The 20,734-nt window shown below is 33.4% G+C and overlaps 1 protein-coding gene across 1 annotated transcript in view; it reads right to left on the bottom strand.

Moving 5' to 3' along the window:
• LEMD3 (LEM domain containing 3) overlaps positions 1 to 20,734 on the bottom strand; it is a 67,942-nt gene that overhangs the window by 12,532 nt on the left and 34,676 nt on the right. The window contains exons 2-8 of the mRNA XM_037063083.1: positions 19,108 to 19,145; positions 14,271 to 14,337; positions 12,132 to 12,199; positions 1,629 to 1,708; positions 1,397 to 1,542; positions 349 to 450; positions 142 to 244 (exon numbers count right to left, since the gene is read on the bottom strand). Coding sequence (XP_036918978.1) covers positions 142 to 244; positions 349 to 450; positions 1,397 to 1,542; positions 1,629 to 1,708; positions 12,132 to 12,199; positions 14,271 to 14,337; positions 19,108 to 19,145 — 604 coding nt within the window. The remainder of the gene's footprint in view (positions 1 to 141; positions 245 to 348; positions 451 to 1,396; positions 1,543 to 1,628; positions 1,709 to 12,131; positions 12,200 to 14,270; positions 14,338 to 19,107; positions 19,146 to 20,734) is intronic.

Below are 20,734 nucleotides of genomic sequence, written 5' to 3'. Positions count from 1 at the left end.
AGAAAGTTTCAAGCACAAAAATAAAGCCTGTAGAGTAAAACAGATCTAGCTGAGAAGAGTCGTAACTCTCAATGTAACTTTCACAACCAGAGAAAACATGAATGCTCCTATTTACTTCACTTCATAATGCTCTGAACACACCTGTCATGAGGCTGTATTAAGGAATCTCGCACATGTGGAATAGGTATGAAAGGTTGTAAATCTTTGTTTTCCTGGCAAGCTTCATTATGACTTCGTAAAACATCTGAAAAGAAATAAAACACATTTACAAATGAATCCAATCAGGTCATCATGTTATAGTTTACTACATAATGACATTCTAGAAATTAATTTTTAAAAATACTATACCTATAATCTTCACCACGATATCATACATCTGCCTTGTTTCCTCTTCCTCTTTTGTCCAGCGGTATTTCATGTAACGCAGAACAACACAAACCATCACTACTCCTGCAATATTCATATATTTTGAATTTTAAAAATTGTGGCCAGTAGCATTCAATAACACTTATTGCAAAAGAAAAAAGAAAACTTATGACAGTTTCTACAGAAATTATTTTAACTGCCATATGGGATAATGGACTGAGCCTTTAATAGTGGGTTCAATCTGGTACATCATTAAAACTACATAGAAAAAATTTATATTAAATATAGTCCAGTTTATCTTAATCTCACTTCTTACATTAGATTGACAACTGAACTTTTTTCAATTTTTAAGTTTTTAAAAATTTTGTTGTGTCAATTATGACAACTGAACAGTTAAATTCTATTAATTTTTGAAAACAAAATAACATAACTATGTTTCGCATACTTTTCCTTTACAGCTTTAAATTACTAGAAAAATGAATCTACTGAGACTAAACATACCACACCTTACTTTTTAGGTAAAATATTTTTAAAGGCATTGAACAACAAAAAAGGAACTCCTAAACTCTTATTATCAATCAAAATAGTAACACAAAATCTAAGAATCTTTACATTTTTTAAATTGTTCTAGGAATCTTAATGAAATTTTCATTCAGGTAAATGATATATTTAAAATTAAAAATAACTTTAATAAACTTAATTGATAATATTTTATTTAAAATTAAACTTAATCTTATATTTTCCTACTCTATTTTTTAAAGTAGATTTTCATCTATGCACTATACCTGCTTTTTCTTTCACATTCGTATGACAAAGTTTAATTCCAACTTCCCCTAATAAGTACTGCTTTCAAAACAGATGCTAACATTATTATTAAAAAGCTCAATTTTTTATATCTTAGCAAAGACTGTTGGATGTGATTTATAATGGCAACTACCACCGAAATAAATTCTCAAACCTGGCATTTGGTGAAACACAAACACAAAAATTCTACAACACAAGGTATTTCTTTCTCACCCTAACAACTTACCTAAACATAACAACAGCAACCTGTGAGTGACAGTAACAAAAGCACGTCGAAAACGACACCAAAAAGACATCAGTGGTCTTGTGGACTGCAAAAACTGCACATCGGTTACATTTGTCAACTGCTCCTCTGGGCCATAACCAACACACCTATTTAAAAATAATTAAGGGAAAGTTTAGAAGCAAAATCACTTCTTACACTACAAAATGATCAAAGTGAAAGTCAAATCCTTTACCTTATTCCAACATCTTTTCCATTTTCAAAAATCCACTGTAATGAGATGTTAAATGTATCTTCATATTCAGGACCTAAATCCTAATAAGAAACACAGAGATCATAGTAATTAATAATTCCCATTCATTTGACTCTATGTGTAAACTGTCCTATAATATAATCTCTATAACACTTAAAACTATATAGCATAACAAAATGTATTATTATTACAGAAAAGGGAAAAAATGACCATTTCCCTACCACCCTAAGTAACCGCTGTTAATATTTTGCTATGTTTCATTTTTGCTTTTTATATTTATAGATTTGGTGTTTTATTTTTTTAGTAACTTTCTTTTTTTAAGTATCATCAAAAGAGTGAATCAGTCACTTTAAAAAAATGAAATATTATCTTTAAATGAACAAATGACAAAGTATTCAGACTTGGCTGTTTTCACAGACATTTTCTCAACAAGTGAATAAAGTCTGACAACTCAAGAAAACAAATGACTATATAGTACTAATGCTAAAATTCAAGCTTTCAAACAATAAGTATAATTCTAAAACACTTGTATCCATAACTATGAGCTTAACAGCTTCACAATATTCAAAACCCCTTACAATGAAACTGGTGTGATATTAATGATTAACTTTTGGGTAGGGCATAATAAAATGTGTCAACATCTGGAAGATCTAGGTAACCAGTAAGCCAGTATTTTCTAAATGACGAATGCATGAATTATAAAATTTTACACAGGTAAAAGATCCATTCCAGTGCAAAATGGACCATTAGACTTTAAAGACTAAGTATGAAAAAGTTCAGATATGGTTTCAAACTTCACAATGAAACTGTTAAGAAACTACTAGTAGTAATGTGGTATCAAAGAATATCTATAATTATCTGAAAAGAGTATTAAAATACTTTTCCTGTTTTTACTACATATCTGTGTAAGGCTACATTTTTTTTTGTTTTCTTTTTCTTTTTTTAATACTCACCTGAGAACATACATATTGATTTTCAGAAAGAGGGGAAGAGGAGAATAGAAACGCCTATGTGAGAGAGAAACATGGACTAGAAACACATGCGCCCTGACTAGGGCAGAACTGCAACCCAGGCAGGTGCCCTGACTGGGAACTAAACCTGTGACCTTTTGGTTTGTGGAATGACACCCAACTGAGCCATTCCAGCCAGAGCAGGCTAGATTTTCTTGATGTACTTCGACCAAAAGAACATCACAACCGACTGAATGCAAAAGCAGATATGAGAATCCAGTTGCCTTTTATTAAGCTAGACTTTAAAAAGATTTGCAAAAAACATAGAATAATGGCACTTCTCACAAAATTTTTTATTTTGGAAAATGTAGATATTTTTCATAAAAATATGTAACGTGTAATACTTCATTATTCTTATTTTAAACAAATAAGTAAATATATTTTTGTTTTAACTTTTAATATGGTAGTGATGTATCTATATGTAAGTAAGTAGATAAATAAATAAATATTACATCCCACAAACAAAAACCATTTAGAGTCTTCAGTGATTTTAGGAGTACAAAAGGATCCTGAAACCAGAGTTTAAAACTGCTGTACATAGGTGGATTGTGTATTTTTAAAATCAAGTTATTAAAAACAAAGGCGGTATAATATATGTGTTTTTCACTTGCTTTTCCCACAGAATGAGCTATTGTGTCAGTGTCAGTACAAAGGGAACCACCCCAAGTTTTCCAACAAAATGGTATTCCATTACACAGTTACTGTATACCTTAGTCCACCAACCCTTTATTAATGTCCACTTAGAGTGTTTTCAGTTATTTTAATATACCAAATAGTACTGTACTAAACATCCTTGAAATTACTCTTGATATTTATTGAGGACTCACTATGTGAAGTACTGTTCTAGGACCTAGAGATAGAGCACTAAAGAAAACAATCAAAATTTCCTATGCTCACGAAGCTTATGTTCTATTCAAAATTATGGTTTTATTTACTTTTTGAAGTACAGAGAATGAACTTATAAAAGTAGAAATAAGTAGTCAGTTTTTAAAATCCCTTTTTAAAAAAGGAAATTTATAAGTACAAGCTATTACATTTATGAACAGATTCTTCAATTACAATGGCAATCACAAGGTTTTCATGTGATCGATGAAGTTTACTTCTGAATATAAAATTGGTAATTTTAACATATAAAATTTGAAAATTTAATAAAATGTTTTATAAGCAAAACTAACCTTGCCAGGCATTACTACTTATGTGTAACTAATACCAGTATTGTTCAGATGGTAAAGATAACTATAGGCCATCTATCATTCAAAAAAATATAATCATTTCACAGTTTTATTTAGAAATATTTTAAAAATTACAGCCAATGTAAATATTTAATAAATTAAAAATATTTTATATATGAAATAATTTCAGTTGGATATTATAAATTAAGAAATAATCATGATGAGAGCTAAATAGCTATATGCTTAAAATAATAAAACTATAACATTCAATTTACATATATTTATAACTGACATTATGTACTCATGAGTAAAAACTATAAAATAAAGAAGTAATTTTTAAGTTTTAATATTGCTTTAAAATGTTATACAATAAAATTGTGCAAAAGTAATTTCAGACAATTACTGTTTTGTTATAAACATGCTACTAAAAATCTCTTGTGTATGACTGAAAACCAAACAAAAATTTTGTAATCATTCCTCTACCACTAAAGGAAAAAAACTTGATGAAGCAGCATCAGGAGAACATACATCTAATTAGACTGCATGGATCAGGATTAGACAAAGCACAAGCTATAGCAATACCCCTTTATCCTCAGTTTTGCTCCTTAGTTTTTTCCAAAAATAAGACAGTTTTCATTTCCACCAATAACTTTACTGATTTGGTTATTTCTAGTGTATCGGTTACCCCCCTGTGGTATAATATTGATTGTTCTCAATGTCTTGATTTGATTGCTATCAACTTCAACTGGTCCACCCCGACCATGGAGCATCATCCAAAGAGAATACTCCAGCATGAGACTTCACAAACCACTTTTGACATGTATCATCAGTCACAGCACCTTCTCCATACACTGCACCAATCTTTTCTTGCATTTCAAATGGATTTCTACTTTTCTTGAAATAACGAAGAATATGCCAAAATGTTGCATATTTTCTTCCAGCTTCAAAATTAAAATGACTACCATAAATTCATCAATTTTGAGAAGTTTTTTAAAAAATGCACGCTGATATGACAGCTGCCATAACACCATCTAATAAAATTGTTTCAAATGAAGTTAAAAGACAACTAAGTGCTACTACAGCTATTTTACAGAAAAAAACAAACCAACTTTTTGACAAACCCAATAAGTTTCCTGCCACTAAGAGTTAGTAGCTTTTTCAGTTAGTAGCTCAACTGTCGTGGTATTGCAGTACTTGTACTCAAGTAAAACCATTTACTTAATAATGGCCCCAAAGTACTACAGCAGTGAGGCTAGCAATTTTGATACGCCAAACAGAAGCCTTAAAGTGCTTCCTTCAAGTGAAAAGGTGAAAGTTCTTGATTTAATTAAGAAGGAAAAATTATATGCTGAGGTTGCAAAGATCTACAATATGAATGATTGTCTAGACGTGAAAAGTATGAAAGAGGAAAAAAATTCATACTAATTTTGCTGTCACACTCCAAACTGCAAAAATTATGGCCACGGTGTATAATAAGTGCTTAGTAAGATGGAAAAGGCATTAAATTTGTGGGTGGAAGACATGAACAGAAAACCTGTTCTGATCTAAGGATCATATCTCTATGGCAACATGTTGTGCCAAAAAGCACTGAGCCTATATGAAAACTTCAGCAAGTGACCCTCTGAAAAGAGTAACCACATTTACATAACTTTTATTACAGTACATTTTTATAATTATTTTATTACTAGTAATCATAGTTAACCTCTTATCTTTGATTTATAAGTTAACTTTATCAGTCATGCATGTTTAAGAAAAACCATCGCATTTATAGGGTTTAATACTACCTGAGATATTTAGGCAGTCACTGCGGTTTGTGGAATGTATCCCCTTCAGATAAGGAATGACTACTGTATATAGGACTTTGAAAATCCATGAACCAAGATTAATATGGGTTATCCATAGAGCTGGAAATGTTGTGTTCGTTGATTCTTCTTTGTAATAAATGTGCTCTAGCTTGTATTACTACAATATGCAGATTATGACATTTCTATATTGGCATTACTATGTGGCACTACTACATAGAATTTAAGGCTAGCCTACAGCCTATAAACACAAGTTTCAAATAGTGTTAAAACAAATAAATTTCCAAGTTGTATCACTTACTAGCTAGATGACCTAATCATTAAATCCCTCAAAGTGTTAGTTTCATTATGAAGTCGGTCTGATACTATCTACCCTTCTGGATCACTGTGATACCAGAAGAAACACAAAGAAAGTACTGAGATAAACTAACTGCACAGTAAGTCCTCACTTAATGTCGTGAATAGATGTTGCAACTTAAGTGAAATGACGTGTAACAAAACCAATTTTACCATTAATAAAAGTTAAGTTCCTATGTCATCTCAACTTTGTAACTAAATAACAATATTCAAGGACTTGCTGTACTAGACAAAGTGTAATTATTATAAAACTTCTCCCTTATTTAATTTCCAAGAACAATTACTCTTCTACAAAAACACAATTTTATTAACAGTGATTAGCATTCAAAACTAGGCCATAAAAGTCTATTCAGCCCCATAATTTGGTACATTTGTAGCTATCTTCTTTCCTCTTTCTTTCCCCCACAAATCTTAAACACAGTCATTGTTTTAAAGATTTAAATAAGCTTTGAAAGTGACCTAGGAAATGAATCACCCATTCATTACATCTTTCTATTGGAAAGGTATCACACAAAGCTCCCACCCTTTACCTTAAAAACCAATCTATATCAGTAAATCTATGAGTCTGCCCTGATTATCCTGGAGTTCTCTTTTTGAAAACAAAATTGGAAGGTATTGGCAGAGAGAAGGAGCAGGAGGGAAAACAAAAAATCCAATCTTGATCTCTTCATTAATATAATGCTATGTATTTCCTAAATGTTCCACCAGAGGGACCTCTTAACTTTTCATAAAGCAAAAAAAGCTTTAAATCTCAAAAAGAAGCTTTAAATCTCAAATATGAAGAATACAATGCTCAAGAAATTAGAGAGTTAAAAAAAGAGGGGAGTTCTGGCCAAGACAGAGGTATAGGTAGAAACCCTTTACTTCCTCACACAACCAAAAGGAAGATAACAACCAATCTAAAATCAGTAAACAACCAGAAGTGCCACAAAATCAAACTGCATGGAACTCTGACAACCAAGAAACTACAGAAAAAGTCAACCGGAACAACCAGACCGCAGGCGCACTGAGACAAAGAAACATGGCCCAAATAAAAGGACAGAGCAAAACTTCAGAAAGAGAACTAAGTGAGGAGGAGACGGCCAACCTATCTAATGGAGAATTTAAAGCCCTGGTAATCAAAATGCTCACAGAACTGATTGAGCGTGGTTGAAAAATGAAAAAAAACAAATGAAAGATATCCAAAATGAAATAAAGCAAAATATTCAGGGAATCAACAACGACAGGAAGAAAACAGGACTCAAAGCAACAATTTGGAACAAAAAGAAGAAATATACATCCAACTGGAACAGAATGAACAAACAAGAACTGAAAAAAGTAAAGAGATTTAGGAACCTCTGGGACAACCTGAAACGTTCCAATGTCTGAATTATAGGGGTGCCAGAAGGAAAACAGAAGCAAGAAACTGAAAACTTATTTGAACAAATAATGAAGGAAAATCTCCCCAATATGGCAAAGAAAATAGACTTTCAGGAAGTCCAGGAAACTCAGAGTCCCAAAGAAGTTGGACGCAAAGAGGAACACACCAAGGCACATCATCATTAAGTTACCCAAGATTAAAGATAAAGAGAGAATCCTAAAAGCAGCAAGAGAAAAGGAGACTGTTATTCTCAATGGAGTTCCCACAAGACTGTCAGCTGATTTCTCAAAAGAAACCTTGCAGGCAAGAAGGGGCTGGAAAGAAGTATTAGAAGTCATGAAAAACAAGGACCTACACCCAAGATTACTCCATCCAGCAAAGCTTTCATTTAGAATGGAAGGACATTCTAAATAAAGTGCTTCCCAGATAAGGTCAAGTTAAAGGAGTTCACCATCACCAAGCCATTATTATATGAAATGTTAAAGGGACTTATCTAAGAAGATTAAAAAATGAACAGTAAAATGACAACAAACTCACAACTATCAACAAATGAACCTAAAAGAAAAAAAAATAATGAAAACAAAAACTACCCTAACAACTAGAACAGGAACAGAATCAGAGAAATGGACATTACATGGAGGGATTTCAGTGGGGAGGGGGAAGGGAGGAATGGGGGTGAAAGGTACAGGGAAGAAGAAGCATAATTAATTGGTAGGCATGAAATAGACGGGGAGAAATCAAAAATGGTATAGGAAACAGACAACTCAAAAAGAAAAAGAACTTAATGTACAACCCATGGACAGGAACTAAGTGGGTGGAATGCTGGAGGGTTGGGGTGTACAGGATGGAGGAAGGGTAAAAGGGGAAAAATTTAGAAAACTGTAATAGCATAATCAATAAAATATACTTTAAAAAGAGGGATTAAATTATTTAAATTAACTTACATTTATTTAAATTCCTCTGAGAGACAAAGTGAGAAAAATAAAAACAATGTATAGAATAAATTCAAGAAAATAAAATTTTACTGAGGCTTACTTCTCACTCATTTTACTCCATTAAACATTTACTAATACTGTGCTTATAATGGACCATAAGTTGGGAGAGAATTAGCTTATACTTATAGGAGTTCTACACATTCTTCGGTTTATTTACTCCTGAATGAATACAGTAACTTAACTGTGTTGCTGGTGAAAAACCACAGGGCAAATACATGTACTTGAAAAACTGAAAATGGTCTACAGCCATACCACCCTGAACATGCCCGATCTTGTATTAAAAACTTAAAATGGGATTCTCAAGAAAACATATCTAAACATAAAAGGATAATGCCATTTCTAAATAATTTCATTTAACTAAGAAATGAAACTGATCCATCCAAAATGGTTTATAAATATATGCATAAGAAATTCAACTGAATCTAAATAAATAAATAAACCTAATCAGAAACATAAAATAACTCCAGGGAAAAGATGAAAATCTTTTAAGACTGAAGTTCCTTAGTATGAATTTGTTCTTAAAATTCAATACAAGCAGTTCTAACTCAACTCATGCATGGGTGCTTTCAGCAATTCCTTTGCTGCCTGTCTTAAGTAGAAGAACTCTCTTATCCCCCTACTGCTGCCTGGCTTCGATTCTGACTTGTCTTAACCCTGGTTCTGGGTCCTCTCTTCTTTACCACATCCTATTGCTGACTCACAGCTGCAATCTAATGATTGGGAGAGAGGAAAGAGAAGAGATTAGTCATCCTTCCACATTAACCCTTTCCTCTTCCTCAGCTCCAGCTTAACTACTGGATCAAGCCCTATGCTGTCCCCAGGCCCTGGGTCCCATCCCTTTAGTCCTTCAAATATAGTACTCAGTAGATTTTAAGAGTTACAGAAATGTTTATGAATCTTACTGCAGATATTTACTACCAACACATATCTGTGCCATTACTAAAAAAAGATGTAACTGGAAAAAAAGAAAGAGCAGGAAGGAAGCAATGGTTAGGATAAGTTTTTCCCACTGTCAGAAGTAAAAACACTTCAAAATACCTCATAAGGTATCAGTTGCTTGCTTTGTATTCCCACATGCTATGCCCTCTTCTTGGAATATTTCATTCTATGTCCCCTTTAGCCTACTCCACTTAATCCCTTCTTTGCCCCCAGCTCCAAAATCTATCTTGTAATTCTTCTTCCATACCCTAAGACGGAACCTCATAATCATACTCCTCCTTATTTAAGATCTTTTGGGATACTGATTCTTTAGCTACTACAATAGCTATTATATTAGCTATTGTAATAGCTAATTGGATGCTATCAACAAATTTGCCTGTCATCTAGATTAAAACTGAAAATGAAGATAAGACTAAGGCTGAGGCGAATTCGGTAGCATCTTATTTGAAACCTCTCCAAGTGACAGTACTTCTGACAGATATTAATGATTTCTACTTTCACACTGAGAAACGGGTACAGAAAAGTGAAGGGACTTTACCAAGACACACAACTTCTAATGTGACAGTGCTATAATCTGAACCCACATCTAATCTCTATCCTATTATATTGTCTTAACATTTGTTGGCTATCTACATGTAAGTAATTAAATAAATTAAAATGTTTTGGCAAGTATATCAAGAGGGATTGTCAACAAACCTTGATGGAAGCCCTAGAAGTATATTACACTGTAAATTTTTTTTAAGTGGGGATGACATCAGCAAGATGGCAGAATAGGAAGTCCCAGTCCCTCTTCACCCAGGAGACAGAAATTCAACAATATACAGACCAATTCCCTTTGTAATAAATCCAAAAACCAGTTAGGAGGCTCCTGCACCCAAACAGACCCCCAAAGAAACCAGCTGCATAGAATCAGGAGGAAAATCTACAGCACTCATTCACCAGAGCCCCTTCTCCTGGCACAGCATGGTGCAGCCAGAAGAAAATTCCCAACTCCTGGATTCTCCTTAAGGGCAAAAAGAGAAGACTGGACATATACCTAATTTTCAGAGGGGTTCCAGAGAGACTGGTTTCAGTCGTGCCTGAATCTAGGCATTGACAGGTAACGGCACCAAGCTGGGGCCCACCAAGAACAAAGGCAACTGTCTGTACTAGCACGTGCTCACTCACCACTTTCTCCAGCGCTCAGTATAGAGTGAATGGAAGAAAACCCCAAACTCATGGCTCCCCCCTGAGCAGGGAAAGAGCTGAAGCATGTGTTCCATGTCCCAGTTTCTCAGGGAGCTGCCCAAGGGACTGGCATCTGTAGCATCTGTCTCAGAGTACTGACAAGACCTGACACAGTCTAGATGGGTGGAGGCTGCTGAGAACAAAAAACTGAACAGCTTGCTGCTACTCCAGAGGACCTGCAGTACAGCAGACACACACCAGAGGGAGCAAGAAATTACAAGCTCTGGAAAAAAGAAACTTGCAAAACCTCTCTCATTGGAAATTTATACCCACAAGTCCATGCAACCACAGAAAAGATTTCAGATGACCCCAGAATCTCTGAGTTCATTGTTGGAGGTTTTCCCATGCACAAAGAATGGGATATGTGGCTGTTTTCAAATGCATACGGCTGCCAACCCAAAGTAGCAAGGCACACAAAGGAAACAAGGAAATACGGCCAGACTAAATGAACATAATAAACCTCCAGAAACTGACCCTAAAGAAACTGATTATGAATTAAAAACAGGATCTAAGAGATATCTGCATCTCTATGTTCACTGTGGTATTATTCACAACAGCCAAGAAGTGGAAAGAACATAAATTTCCATTAACAGATCAATGAGACAAAGAACATGTGGTACCCACATATACACACACACAAAATGGAATAGCATTCAGCCTTAAAAAACAAAAATCCTGTCATGTTATAGCATAGATGAATCTTAAGGACATTATGTTAAGTGAAGTTTAGCCAGTCACAAAAAGATAAATACTGCATAATTCCATTTATATGAGGTATATATTATAGTCAAACTCAGAGAGACACAAAGTGAATCCCTGGTGGTCAGGGATTGGGAGGAGAGGGAAATGAATAGCTGTTGTGAAATGGGGATAGAGATTCTGTCAGGCAAGATGAAAAGTTCTAGAGACTTAAGTACACTGATGTGCATATACTTAACAATACTATACTGTGCACTTAAAATGTTTACAGGGTAGACCTCATGGTCTGGGGTTTTTTTTTGTAACATAATAAGCAAAGGCGAAATTGAAATTTATGACATGACTTATTTGTAATGAACCATGCTAACTTCTAGAAACCAGCATTTCCATATTTAAGTACTTACACCCTTATGGAATTATATTTATAGAATTTAATCTCACCAGTATGATTTTCAAAATCCACTTTCTTTTTGGAAATCAGAAGGACAACTGTCCATCTTAACCCTTCCTTTCATCCAGGATTTCTTAAAGATTACTTACAGTGGTTTATAAAATCCATCTGTAATTTCTTTTAGAACCCTGATATGAAATTAATGTGGGACAGAAGATCTGAAATAAGTGACAATGATTAGATGCATACTTGCTTTTTTCCATGTTACATACCAACCTCAATTTCTCTCTCACCACTGTTGTTGGTTTCCTTTACAAATTAACGTGCATTCTCTCAAAGAGGATGTAAGCAAACTAAACAAAAACAATGTTAAGTAATTCTGCTTCTTCTATCTGCTGACATTACACCAAAACAGCCGGCCCAAGCTTTTAACAGTGCAATAAGTCAAACACATGGTATTTTGGATATAAGCTGTAATGATTTATATAAACTTCAAGAATATAGCTAATTAAAATTATAATTTCACTGCTTACTTTTAAATATGCAGCTGCATCTTGGACAGAAAGGGTTCTCTGACTCGCACTGCCACACTCATGATCTCCTGGAAAGATGAGCATATTATTCATTTTGAACCAGTATTATATTCAATAGAAGAAAACAAATATTAAAATATTTCACAAATTACAGTTATAGTTATATTAGTAGTAGAGAAATATGAACATACATATTTTCTGGGGAAAACTCAAGTAATATAAATAAACAATTACCTTTACATAAACCACAACCATTAAAATGCATTTCAGTCTAGATAAGAGCATGCCTTCATCTTATACTCCAGACTAAATTGTTATACAGGGTAGGAACCATATCACACTATGCCTATCTATAGATCATGGCACAGAGAAGAACCTTCATAGGCATATTATTTTCCAAGGGGGAAAATTCATTATGCTAATGTACCTATCACTAAAATTAATAATCTAAATGTTCAAATAAGCTTTGAAACATACATGTTCAGAATATAACAAAGCCAATCTTTAGCAAGGGGTATACATGCCTTAAAAATTATTATAACACATCAATAAGGGAAATTAGATAGACATTTCTAGCTATGATCTGGTTTATATAGAAAACGACATTTTCCTTTTCTTGTAACTAATTGTAAGAGAATCCAAAACCTTCTCTTTCAGGCTATCTGTGGTTATTAGAAATCAATTATATTCACACTGAACTTCAAATTTAAGTTTTTCCTGGCCTGTTTCTTTCAAGTAAATTGTATTTAAGTTAACATAAAAGTATAATAATTAAAGCAAAGTCCTTGGTAAATACTTCTATCATTGAAGAAACTACAATCCTGTTTCTAGTTTTTGTTCAAGTGGCTAGATTTTAGTGGTTGGAGTTGTAAAAAGAAAAGAAATACCCATTAGATAAACAAGTAACTCTCCAAACTTTATAATGTGTCCTCAGAGATTCAGATACCACAGATCTACAGCAGAAGTCAACAAACTACAATGCACAGACCAAATCTGGCCTGCCTCTGGTCTTTATACATCAAGTTTTATTGGAACACAGTCACACTCATTCATTTATGTATTCTCCACCGCTGCTTCCATGCTATAATGGCAGAATCGAGTACTTGCAACAAAGATCGTCTAGCCCACAAAGCCTTAAAAAATTGTACTACCTGGCCCTTTTACAGAAAAAAGTTTGCCAATCCCTAGAGGGAATTCTAGAGGAAGGAATCTTTATCTTTAAAAGCAATTCAGATTTTGCTGACATAGCACACTTCATAAAACAATGGTATAGAAGCTTATGGTGGTACAATGTCTGGAATTCCTGGCTAAAGTCTACTTAACTTTTTTCTGTATGCTATAGCATATCAAATAAATGTTATTAGCTTGTGGTGTAGAAATACGACAGTTTATCAGTTAATGCAAAGAAGACTTTCAGTGAAATGCACAGAATTATGAGCCTAAAAAACTGACCAGAATTAAGGATCCAAACTGGGGAAAAAAAGAAAAAAGATGGGTGAGAGGATGGGGAACTGTCAGGATCATAAATGCCTGCATGTGATCTGAGAAGTTCCACATTTATCCACTAGGCTTCTACAAATGACTTGATTTCTACAGAAGGATCTGCTACATCAAAAGTTTGAACGACTAAATTTTTCTTTTCTTGTAACTGTTTCTAAGAAGAAAATACAAAGCCTCTTCTTTAGGATTATGTGTAATAAGAATAAAAATGTTAACTACACAACCACTTAAGGGAAACCTCATTTTTATATTTAATCTAGGATTTTAGTTAAGTCATCACTTACCCAATTCAACTGATACTTAAGCTTTCAGAATTTTGTTACTATTAATTAATGCAGAAAAGAAATCTGACTTTGGAATTATAGTATACACATATATATTTCATCTAGTATATGTTGTAAGCAGAAAAAAAGACAATATATCTACAAGAATAAAAATCCACTCTGTATAGGTAATAACTTTACAGGTCATAACCTTACCTGTATAGGTAAAAAACTTTACAAGTTTTTATAGCTAAAAACTTCTAAAGAAAAAATATTTCACAAACAGAACACTAAACCTGAGAAAAACTATTTCTACTGCTACAGCATGCAAATTAATTTTCAAAACATTTTTAGTATATATGATTGTTAAAATTACCTGCAAGCTGTGCCAATCGATCATGAAGCTTGTATAAAGTGTTCATTATAAGATTTCTTTCACTTTCCTAAAAATTAAAAGAAATTATTATGTCCCTGTATGAATTTATTTATAACTCCAAAAGAAACATACATACCAAGTAACAATCTTACTCAATAAAACATAAGTAAATTTAAAATCATAGAAGCTACACAATCTAAAGGCCAAATTCATATTTAAACAATAGCTACCATATTTTAAAGAAATCTAAACCTAAAAATCTAAATTATCACTTTAAATATTTTATTTCTGGATAATATATTCCTTTTAACTTAACATACCCAAAATATTATCATTTCAACATGTAATCAAAATAAACATTGTTATTTTACATTATTTAAAAATATTTTAATTGTATTTTTCTCTCATTATCATTTAGTCCCTTTATATCCCCTCCCCCCAACAATCACCACACTGTTGTCCATTAGTCTTTTTTCCTTTTTACTCAGTCCCCCCACCACCCACCTTAGCTGTCATCCTGTTCTCTATCTTGCTTATTAGTTAGTTTGTTCATTAAATTCCACATAGAGTGAAATCATATGGTATTTGTCTGACTGGCTTATTCACTTAGCATAATGTCCCCAAGGTCCACCCATACTGCTGCAAAGGGTAAAATTTTCTTCTTTTTATGGCCAAGTAATATGTATTCCATTATGTAAATGTCCCATAGTTGTTTTATCCACTCATCTACTGATGGACTCTTGGGCTGCTTCCATTACTTGGTGACTGTAAATAACGCTTCAATGAACATAGGAGTGCTTATGTTCTTTCAAATTAGAGTTTTGGGTTCTTTTGGATATATCCCCAGAAGTGGGATCTCTCACTGAAAAGGCAGATTCATTTTTAATTTTTTGAGGTTGTCTCTGTACTGCTTTCCAGAGCGGCTGCACCAGTCTGCGTTCCCACCAACACTGTACTAGGATTCCCTTTCTCCACATCCTCACCGACACTTCTTATTTGTTGATTTATTGATGACAGCCATTCTGACAGGTGTGAGATGATATCTCATTGATGGCTGCAATTTGCATTTCTGATGATCAGTAACAATAAGCATCCTTTCATGTCTATTGGCCACGTATATGTCCTCTTTGGAGAAGTATCTATTCAGGCCCTTTGCCCATTTTTTAATTGCATTGTTTGTTTTTTTGGTGTTGAGTTTGTAAGTATTTTATAAATTTTGTATATTAGCCCCTTATCGGATGTATTGGTGAACACATTCCCCCATTCTGTGGGTTGTCTTTTTATTTTGTTGATGATTTCCTTTACTGTGCAAAACCTTTTTAGTTTGATGAGGATGATCAGGAAATTAGCACTATAAGGTTAGTGCTAAAAAAGGTCTCATACACAACCAATTCCCCCAACCACCAAAGCAATGCTCCCATATCTTCCCCTGCCCCATACAATTGCATGCTCACATATATTGTTTTTTATGACACTGTTTTCTTCCAGGCTGCCTTCAGGTTTTGTTTAATCTGACTCAACCAGAAAATAAGGGAATTGAGTATTGACAATCTGATTGACCCTCAACCTCTCTTAGGTTCCCAAAGTGGCCCTGTATAAATTTATGAACCATTAAAGTAAAACATGCATTTAATGAGTATCTACTAAGAGTTAAAGACTATTCTCAGCAAAGCGAGACCTAATGAACAAGGTAGCTCCTGTTCTCAAGGGTAAAAAACATAGTAAGGGTTATAGTACAGTTGCAAACAAAAAATAATGTAAATACAGAAGACAGAAGGAGATCTGGTTACAGAACAGAGGATATTTGAGTTGAGCTTCACAGGAAGAATAAAACTGACTAGCATGCCAAGCAGAAGAAACAGCATGGACAAAGGCATGAAGGCATAAAATCATTGTTATATACCTTACATAATAATCAGCACCTATTTTGACTCAGCAACCTACTGGAAAAGCAGAATGGAATGAAGAAGAAGAGAAAAAAAAAAAAAAAGAATGGAATGAAGAGCTAGAGAGCCCTAGGTACCAGTACAAAGAGTTGAATTTCATTCTGAAAGGCAAGGACCAAAGTAAAACAGACTCATGCATCAGGACAATTACTCTGACCATATAAAAGAAAAACAGAGAATAGACTATTGAAATGTCTATGTACTCGGCCAACTAGTTTAAAGCAATGAGACCCCCCCCCCAACTTAAGAGCAATGAAGAGAGACCAATATAAACAATGGAGAAGGGTAGGTTAGGAGAGGGCGTAATAACAGCCTATCATACTATTTGAAATAAATTCATGACTCATGAGGGAGCTGTGTTTTTATTATTTCCTTTCTTCCTGAAGTGTCTAACAAAAGAGGATTACTTGGAAGAATATGACCAAGAACAAATTTAGACCAGATATAAAAAGCTGAGGAAGGCATTATATGCCATGAACATGCAACCTCATCATTTATTTTCATGCTATATGTTCAGAGACCGAAGAAAAGGTTGGACACTACAAGTGGCATGCTTTTTGTCAATGCAGCTTTAACAAATGCCACTCTTTAGTGAAAACTCACCAAGGGCTCCATGATCCTACTATCAGAGTCCTCAGTTTTATGTGAGCTGGTTGATAGAGACAATTACTTGCCTTTCCATCCATTTGCTTTCCCTACCTTCAACTTTATCTCAACCAGATTCTGAATCAAGCCAGTCTTTATCTTTACATTAGCCTAAAAATCCAAACTGCAAAATATCTGACATCAAAAAATAACTGCAGGGGCTGAAATCCAGGATTCTGAAAACTATGCATTTGTGATACATTAAGCCACAAAATTGTCGTTAATAAATATGTTCATTATAATACAATGAGAAGGAACTCCAATTATAGTGTAGCTTGTGAACCTGTTACATAAAACTAAGGTAAGTCTGATCAGGCTGACATTAAAGCAGCTGAGAGTTTGTAGTTTGTTTCCTCCCTTACCTAGAAAAGTGACTGATTTCCTTTTTGTTTCATATATCCTGATCAAATCTATTTTCAAAACCCCTTTTGAAAATAAAACTAAATCCAAAAATCTGATACTTGCCCCCTCCTGTGTGATTATATCTATTATGATGTAATCATAATATTCACACTGGACTAGACAAGAAGAATAACAAAATATAATTAGATATAACTGGAGCTCATACTGGGTAACATATATACTGTTACATTTAAGCAAAAAGCTCAATTATATTTTTCAAGAATTATTTTTTCCAATGACAACTTATTCAAAATAAACGTTTCTATACAGTAAGAATTTTAAGTGCCATCCAAATGATCAAATAAGTTACGATGTAAAACTACGTTATCAAAGTGAACAAATCAATTTTGAGAAAGGCTTTGGTTCAATTATGTTTAGCACCAGTATGCTAAATTAAAAGTAAATCTGAAAAGTGTGTAAATCAAATATTAAAGCTACTTTCTTTATAAAAAAACATATTGGCTTACAGCTTCATTATAGTCTTCTTACATTCTGACTGCTTTTCAAATGGTCTCTCCTAATATTCAGCTTGGATTGTATCTAACTAGTGGCTTCCCTAATCACCCTGAAAACAAGTTGAAGATCTACCCATAAGTTAATATTTAAAGAAAGCTTTCATGTAACCTTTCATTAAATGAAAATAATTGTACAATTTCATATAGCTACCTTCTAATTGTTTGGTAAGGTCCAGATTTTCTTCGAGTAACACCTATTCTCTAAAGCAAAGTTCTTATTTTTGGGAGGAAAAAATAAACTGTAAAAAGATTCTACCAAATTTTCTCATATTTGTCACCTTTAAATATTTCCCTTTTCTATCCTCGGACAATTTTTCTCCTCAAAAATATTTTCAACTGTTTGTCTCATGTATCTGTTTAAATCATGATAATGGATTTTAAACACAGCATGGTACCTGGCACAGAATAAGTATGTAATATAAGTGAACTACCATCATCTTCATTATAATTATACTGTTATTTAGAAGTTCAGAACTTCAGTTTCCCTAATGGGGAAAACTATACAGAAGAAAATAAAGTCTTGCATAATCCATGTTCGATGACTACTTTGTACAAATTTAAATTACTATGCCAGTAGCAGTGTTTTAAAAGTCAATTCTTTTAAAACAAACATGACAAAATACTACTATTAAAAATAAAGCCTCACTCTTACAATCTAATCTAAAGCAATATTCTGTAGATCTGAGTATATATTATTACTTATCACAACAAATAATGTGTTCTATACATAGTATATTGCTATCAGATCCTACAAATAAAAAATTAGGAATGGTGTGTTAAAACTCAAATATCTTAAGATGTGAAGTGTCTATAAATGATGGTATGCAACTAATATTTTCATGCGAATAAAATTTAGGTTAAAATAAACATTATAGATCCTTTAAAAAAAAGGAATCATAGAAGGGCACCCCAAGGAGTGTTTCTTTCTAAATCCTTTGTCTTCGTGCTGGTTGAACAGGCATACATACCAATGAGCAAAAAATCCAAAGGGAAAGGATGAGGTCAAAACCTACGAAAACTACTAGGGTATTCAATAACTTATGAGAGCATCCATACCTCCAAAAGTAGGGCGAGGTCCCCAGATGACATTCCACTGTCATTTTACTGGACAGTGGTTTTTACCTTAACATGATAAACAGTTCTGCACTTGGGGGAAAAATCTGTGTCAGATTTAATTATACTACAGTTAAGGAATATTCAAAATAAGAAAACGTATTGCTTCACCCTAAAAGAATCTTTTTAAATTACTATTTTTAGTTGATAGTCACCCTAAAACTTTTATCTCATAAAATATGAAACAAAGTATCAGCATTATAATCTTTTACTTACTTGTATTTTTCCAAATGTTTCATCAAAGGGGTTTTTCACTATCAAGAAAAAAAAAAGAGAGAACTATTAGCATCATTTAAAAATGAGAATTAGAACCCCCCTAAAAAAGTCCTCTGACATGGCAGCACGTACTTTGCTAAAACTGAATATAAACATGCAAATAAAACAAACTGATAACAGTAACATCTGGGAAAGTATTTTTTCAAACTTACTACACTTCCAAGTCTTACTTTGAATTTGTAGTACTCTCTGTAGTAATTGAGAGAAGGTGCTCTGATGTCAGAGCTGCTGGGTTCAAGTCCCAGTTCCATCACTTACTAGCAACATGAACCAATATCTACGTTGCCACTCTAAGTTATAGTTTCCTCTTCTATAAAGGAAGAATGTAACAATGACACCTACCTCGTATTGTTATGAGGATTAAATGAGATAGATCATTAAAAATTCTTGGCTTTGCCTCAAACACTTAATACATGTTACCAACTGTTGTTACTATTAATAACTATATCATTTGTTTCCACCTTAGTTTCTCTTCAAAAAACTTCTAAGAGTAGTGTCTACTTGTGCGGTCTATAACATGCTTTAAAAACGAGTAATTCATGTTCTGATTGATGTGGCTCAGTGGATTGAGCATCAGCCTGCAGACTTAAGGGTTGCTGGTTTGATTCCCAGTCAGAGCACATGCCTAGGTTTCAGGTCATCCCTCACACATTGATGTTTCTCTCAGTCTTCTTCTCCCTCACCCCTCTCTAAAAATAAATAAACATTTTTAAAACAATGAATAATTTATTTAGAACTCTGATTTCTAAGAACTAAAGAAAATCTTCCTAAGCATTGCTACTATCTGGAAAAGTAGCAAGAAACAAATATATAGATCAAAGCAGCTGAGAATTAAGTTTCAGTATTAAACAACTTTGGATTTCCAATATATATTATAAAGAGGATTTACCACCTTCTCTCCAACCTCCCTATACACCTCCCCAAAAGATACATACAAGTTTATGGCTGAATTATGTAGCACCTCTCATGATTATTACTTAGAATATCATCCTTATCATCTATTTTTAAGTCACATGTGAAAATATTTAAATCACTGATACCTGGATCCCTATAATGCAGGTCACAATGAAAACTGAGCCTACAAAGTACTTCACACTCACCAGGTTTCCTTTCTGAGGTGCTTTTCTATTTTTATTTGAGAAAACAGGAAGTCCCATAGGAACCAGGAACTGCCCGATTGTAAGAAAGTTCATGTGTGAGACCAGTTTAACAAGGTACAATTAAAAAAAGCAAGGAAAAAAATGTCTCCTGCCATCATCTAAAGGGATTTGCTAATGGATTTTTAGACAATATTTTTCTATAGGGTTTTAATGCTGGGAAAAAAAAATTTTTGAAGAAGATCAAAAGGACTCAATAGGGGAATAGAAAGAATGATGTAACTTGAAGATTAAATAAAATGTTAAGAACTGAAACATGCTCAGACTAAAAAGACATTTTTTAATAACATTAATTTTTATTAAGTAAAATTTGAGCAATTTAAAATTAAGCTATATTTAGTTAAATATACTGCCAAAAGATGCCCTGTCAATCTAGTTAAAACAAAACTCTGGTTAAAAAATTGGTCAAA

This window comes from Sturnira hondurensis, unplaced genomic scaffold (genome assembly GCF_014824575.4).
Source record: "Sturnira hondurensis isolate 20B ecotype Veracruz unplaced genomic scaffold, ASM1482457v3 Scaffold0014384, whole genome shotgun sequence".
In the NCBI taxonomy this organism is placed as follows: domain Eukaryota; kingdom Metazoa; phylum Chordata; class Mammalia; order Chiroptera; family Phyllostomidae; genus Sturnira; species Sturnira hondurensis.
Note: the sequence above shows the minus strand (reverse complement) of the source record. Positions and strands in the feature narration are given on the sequence as shown.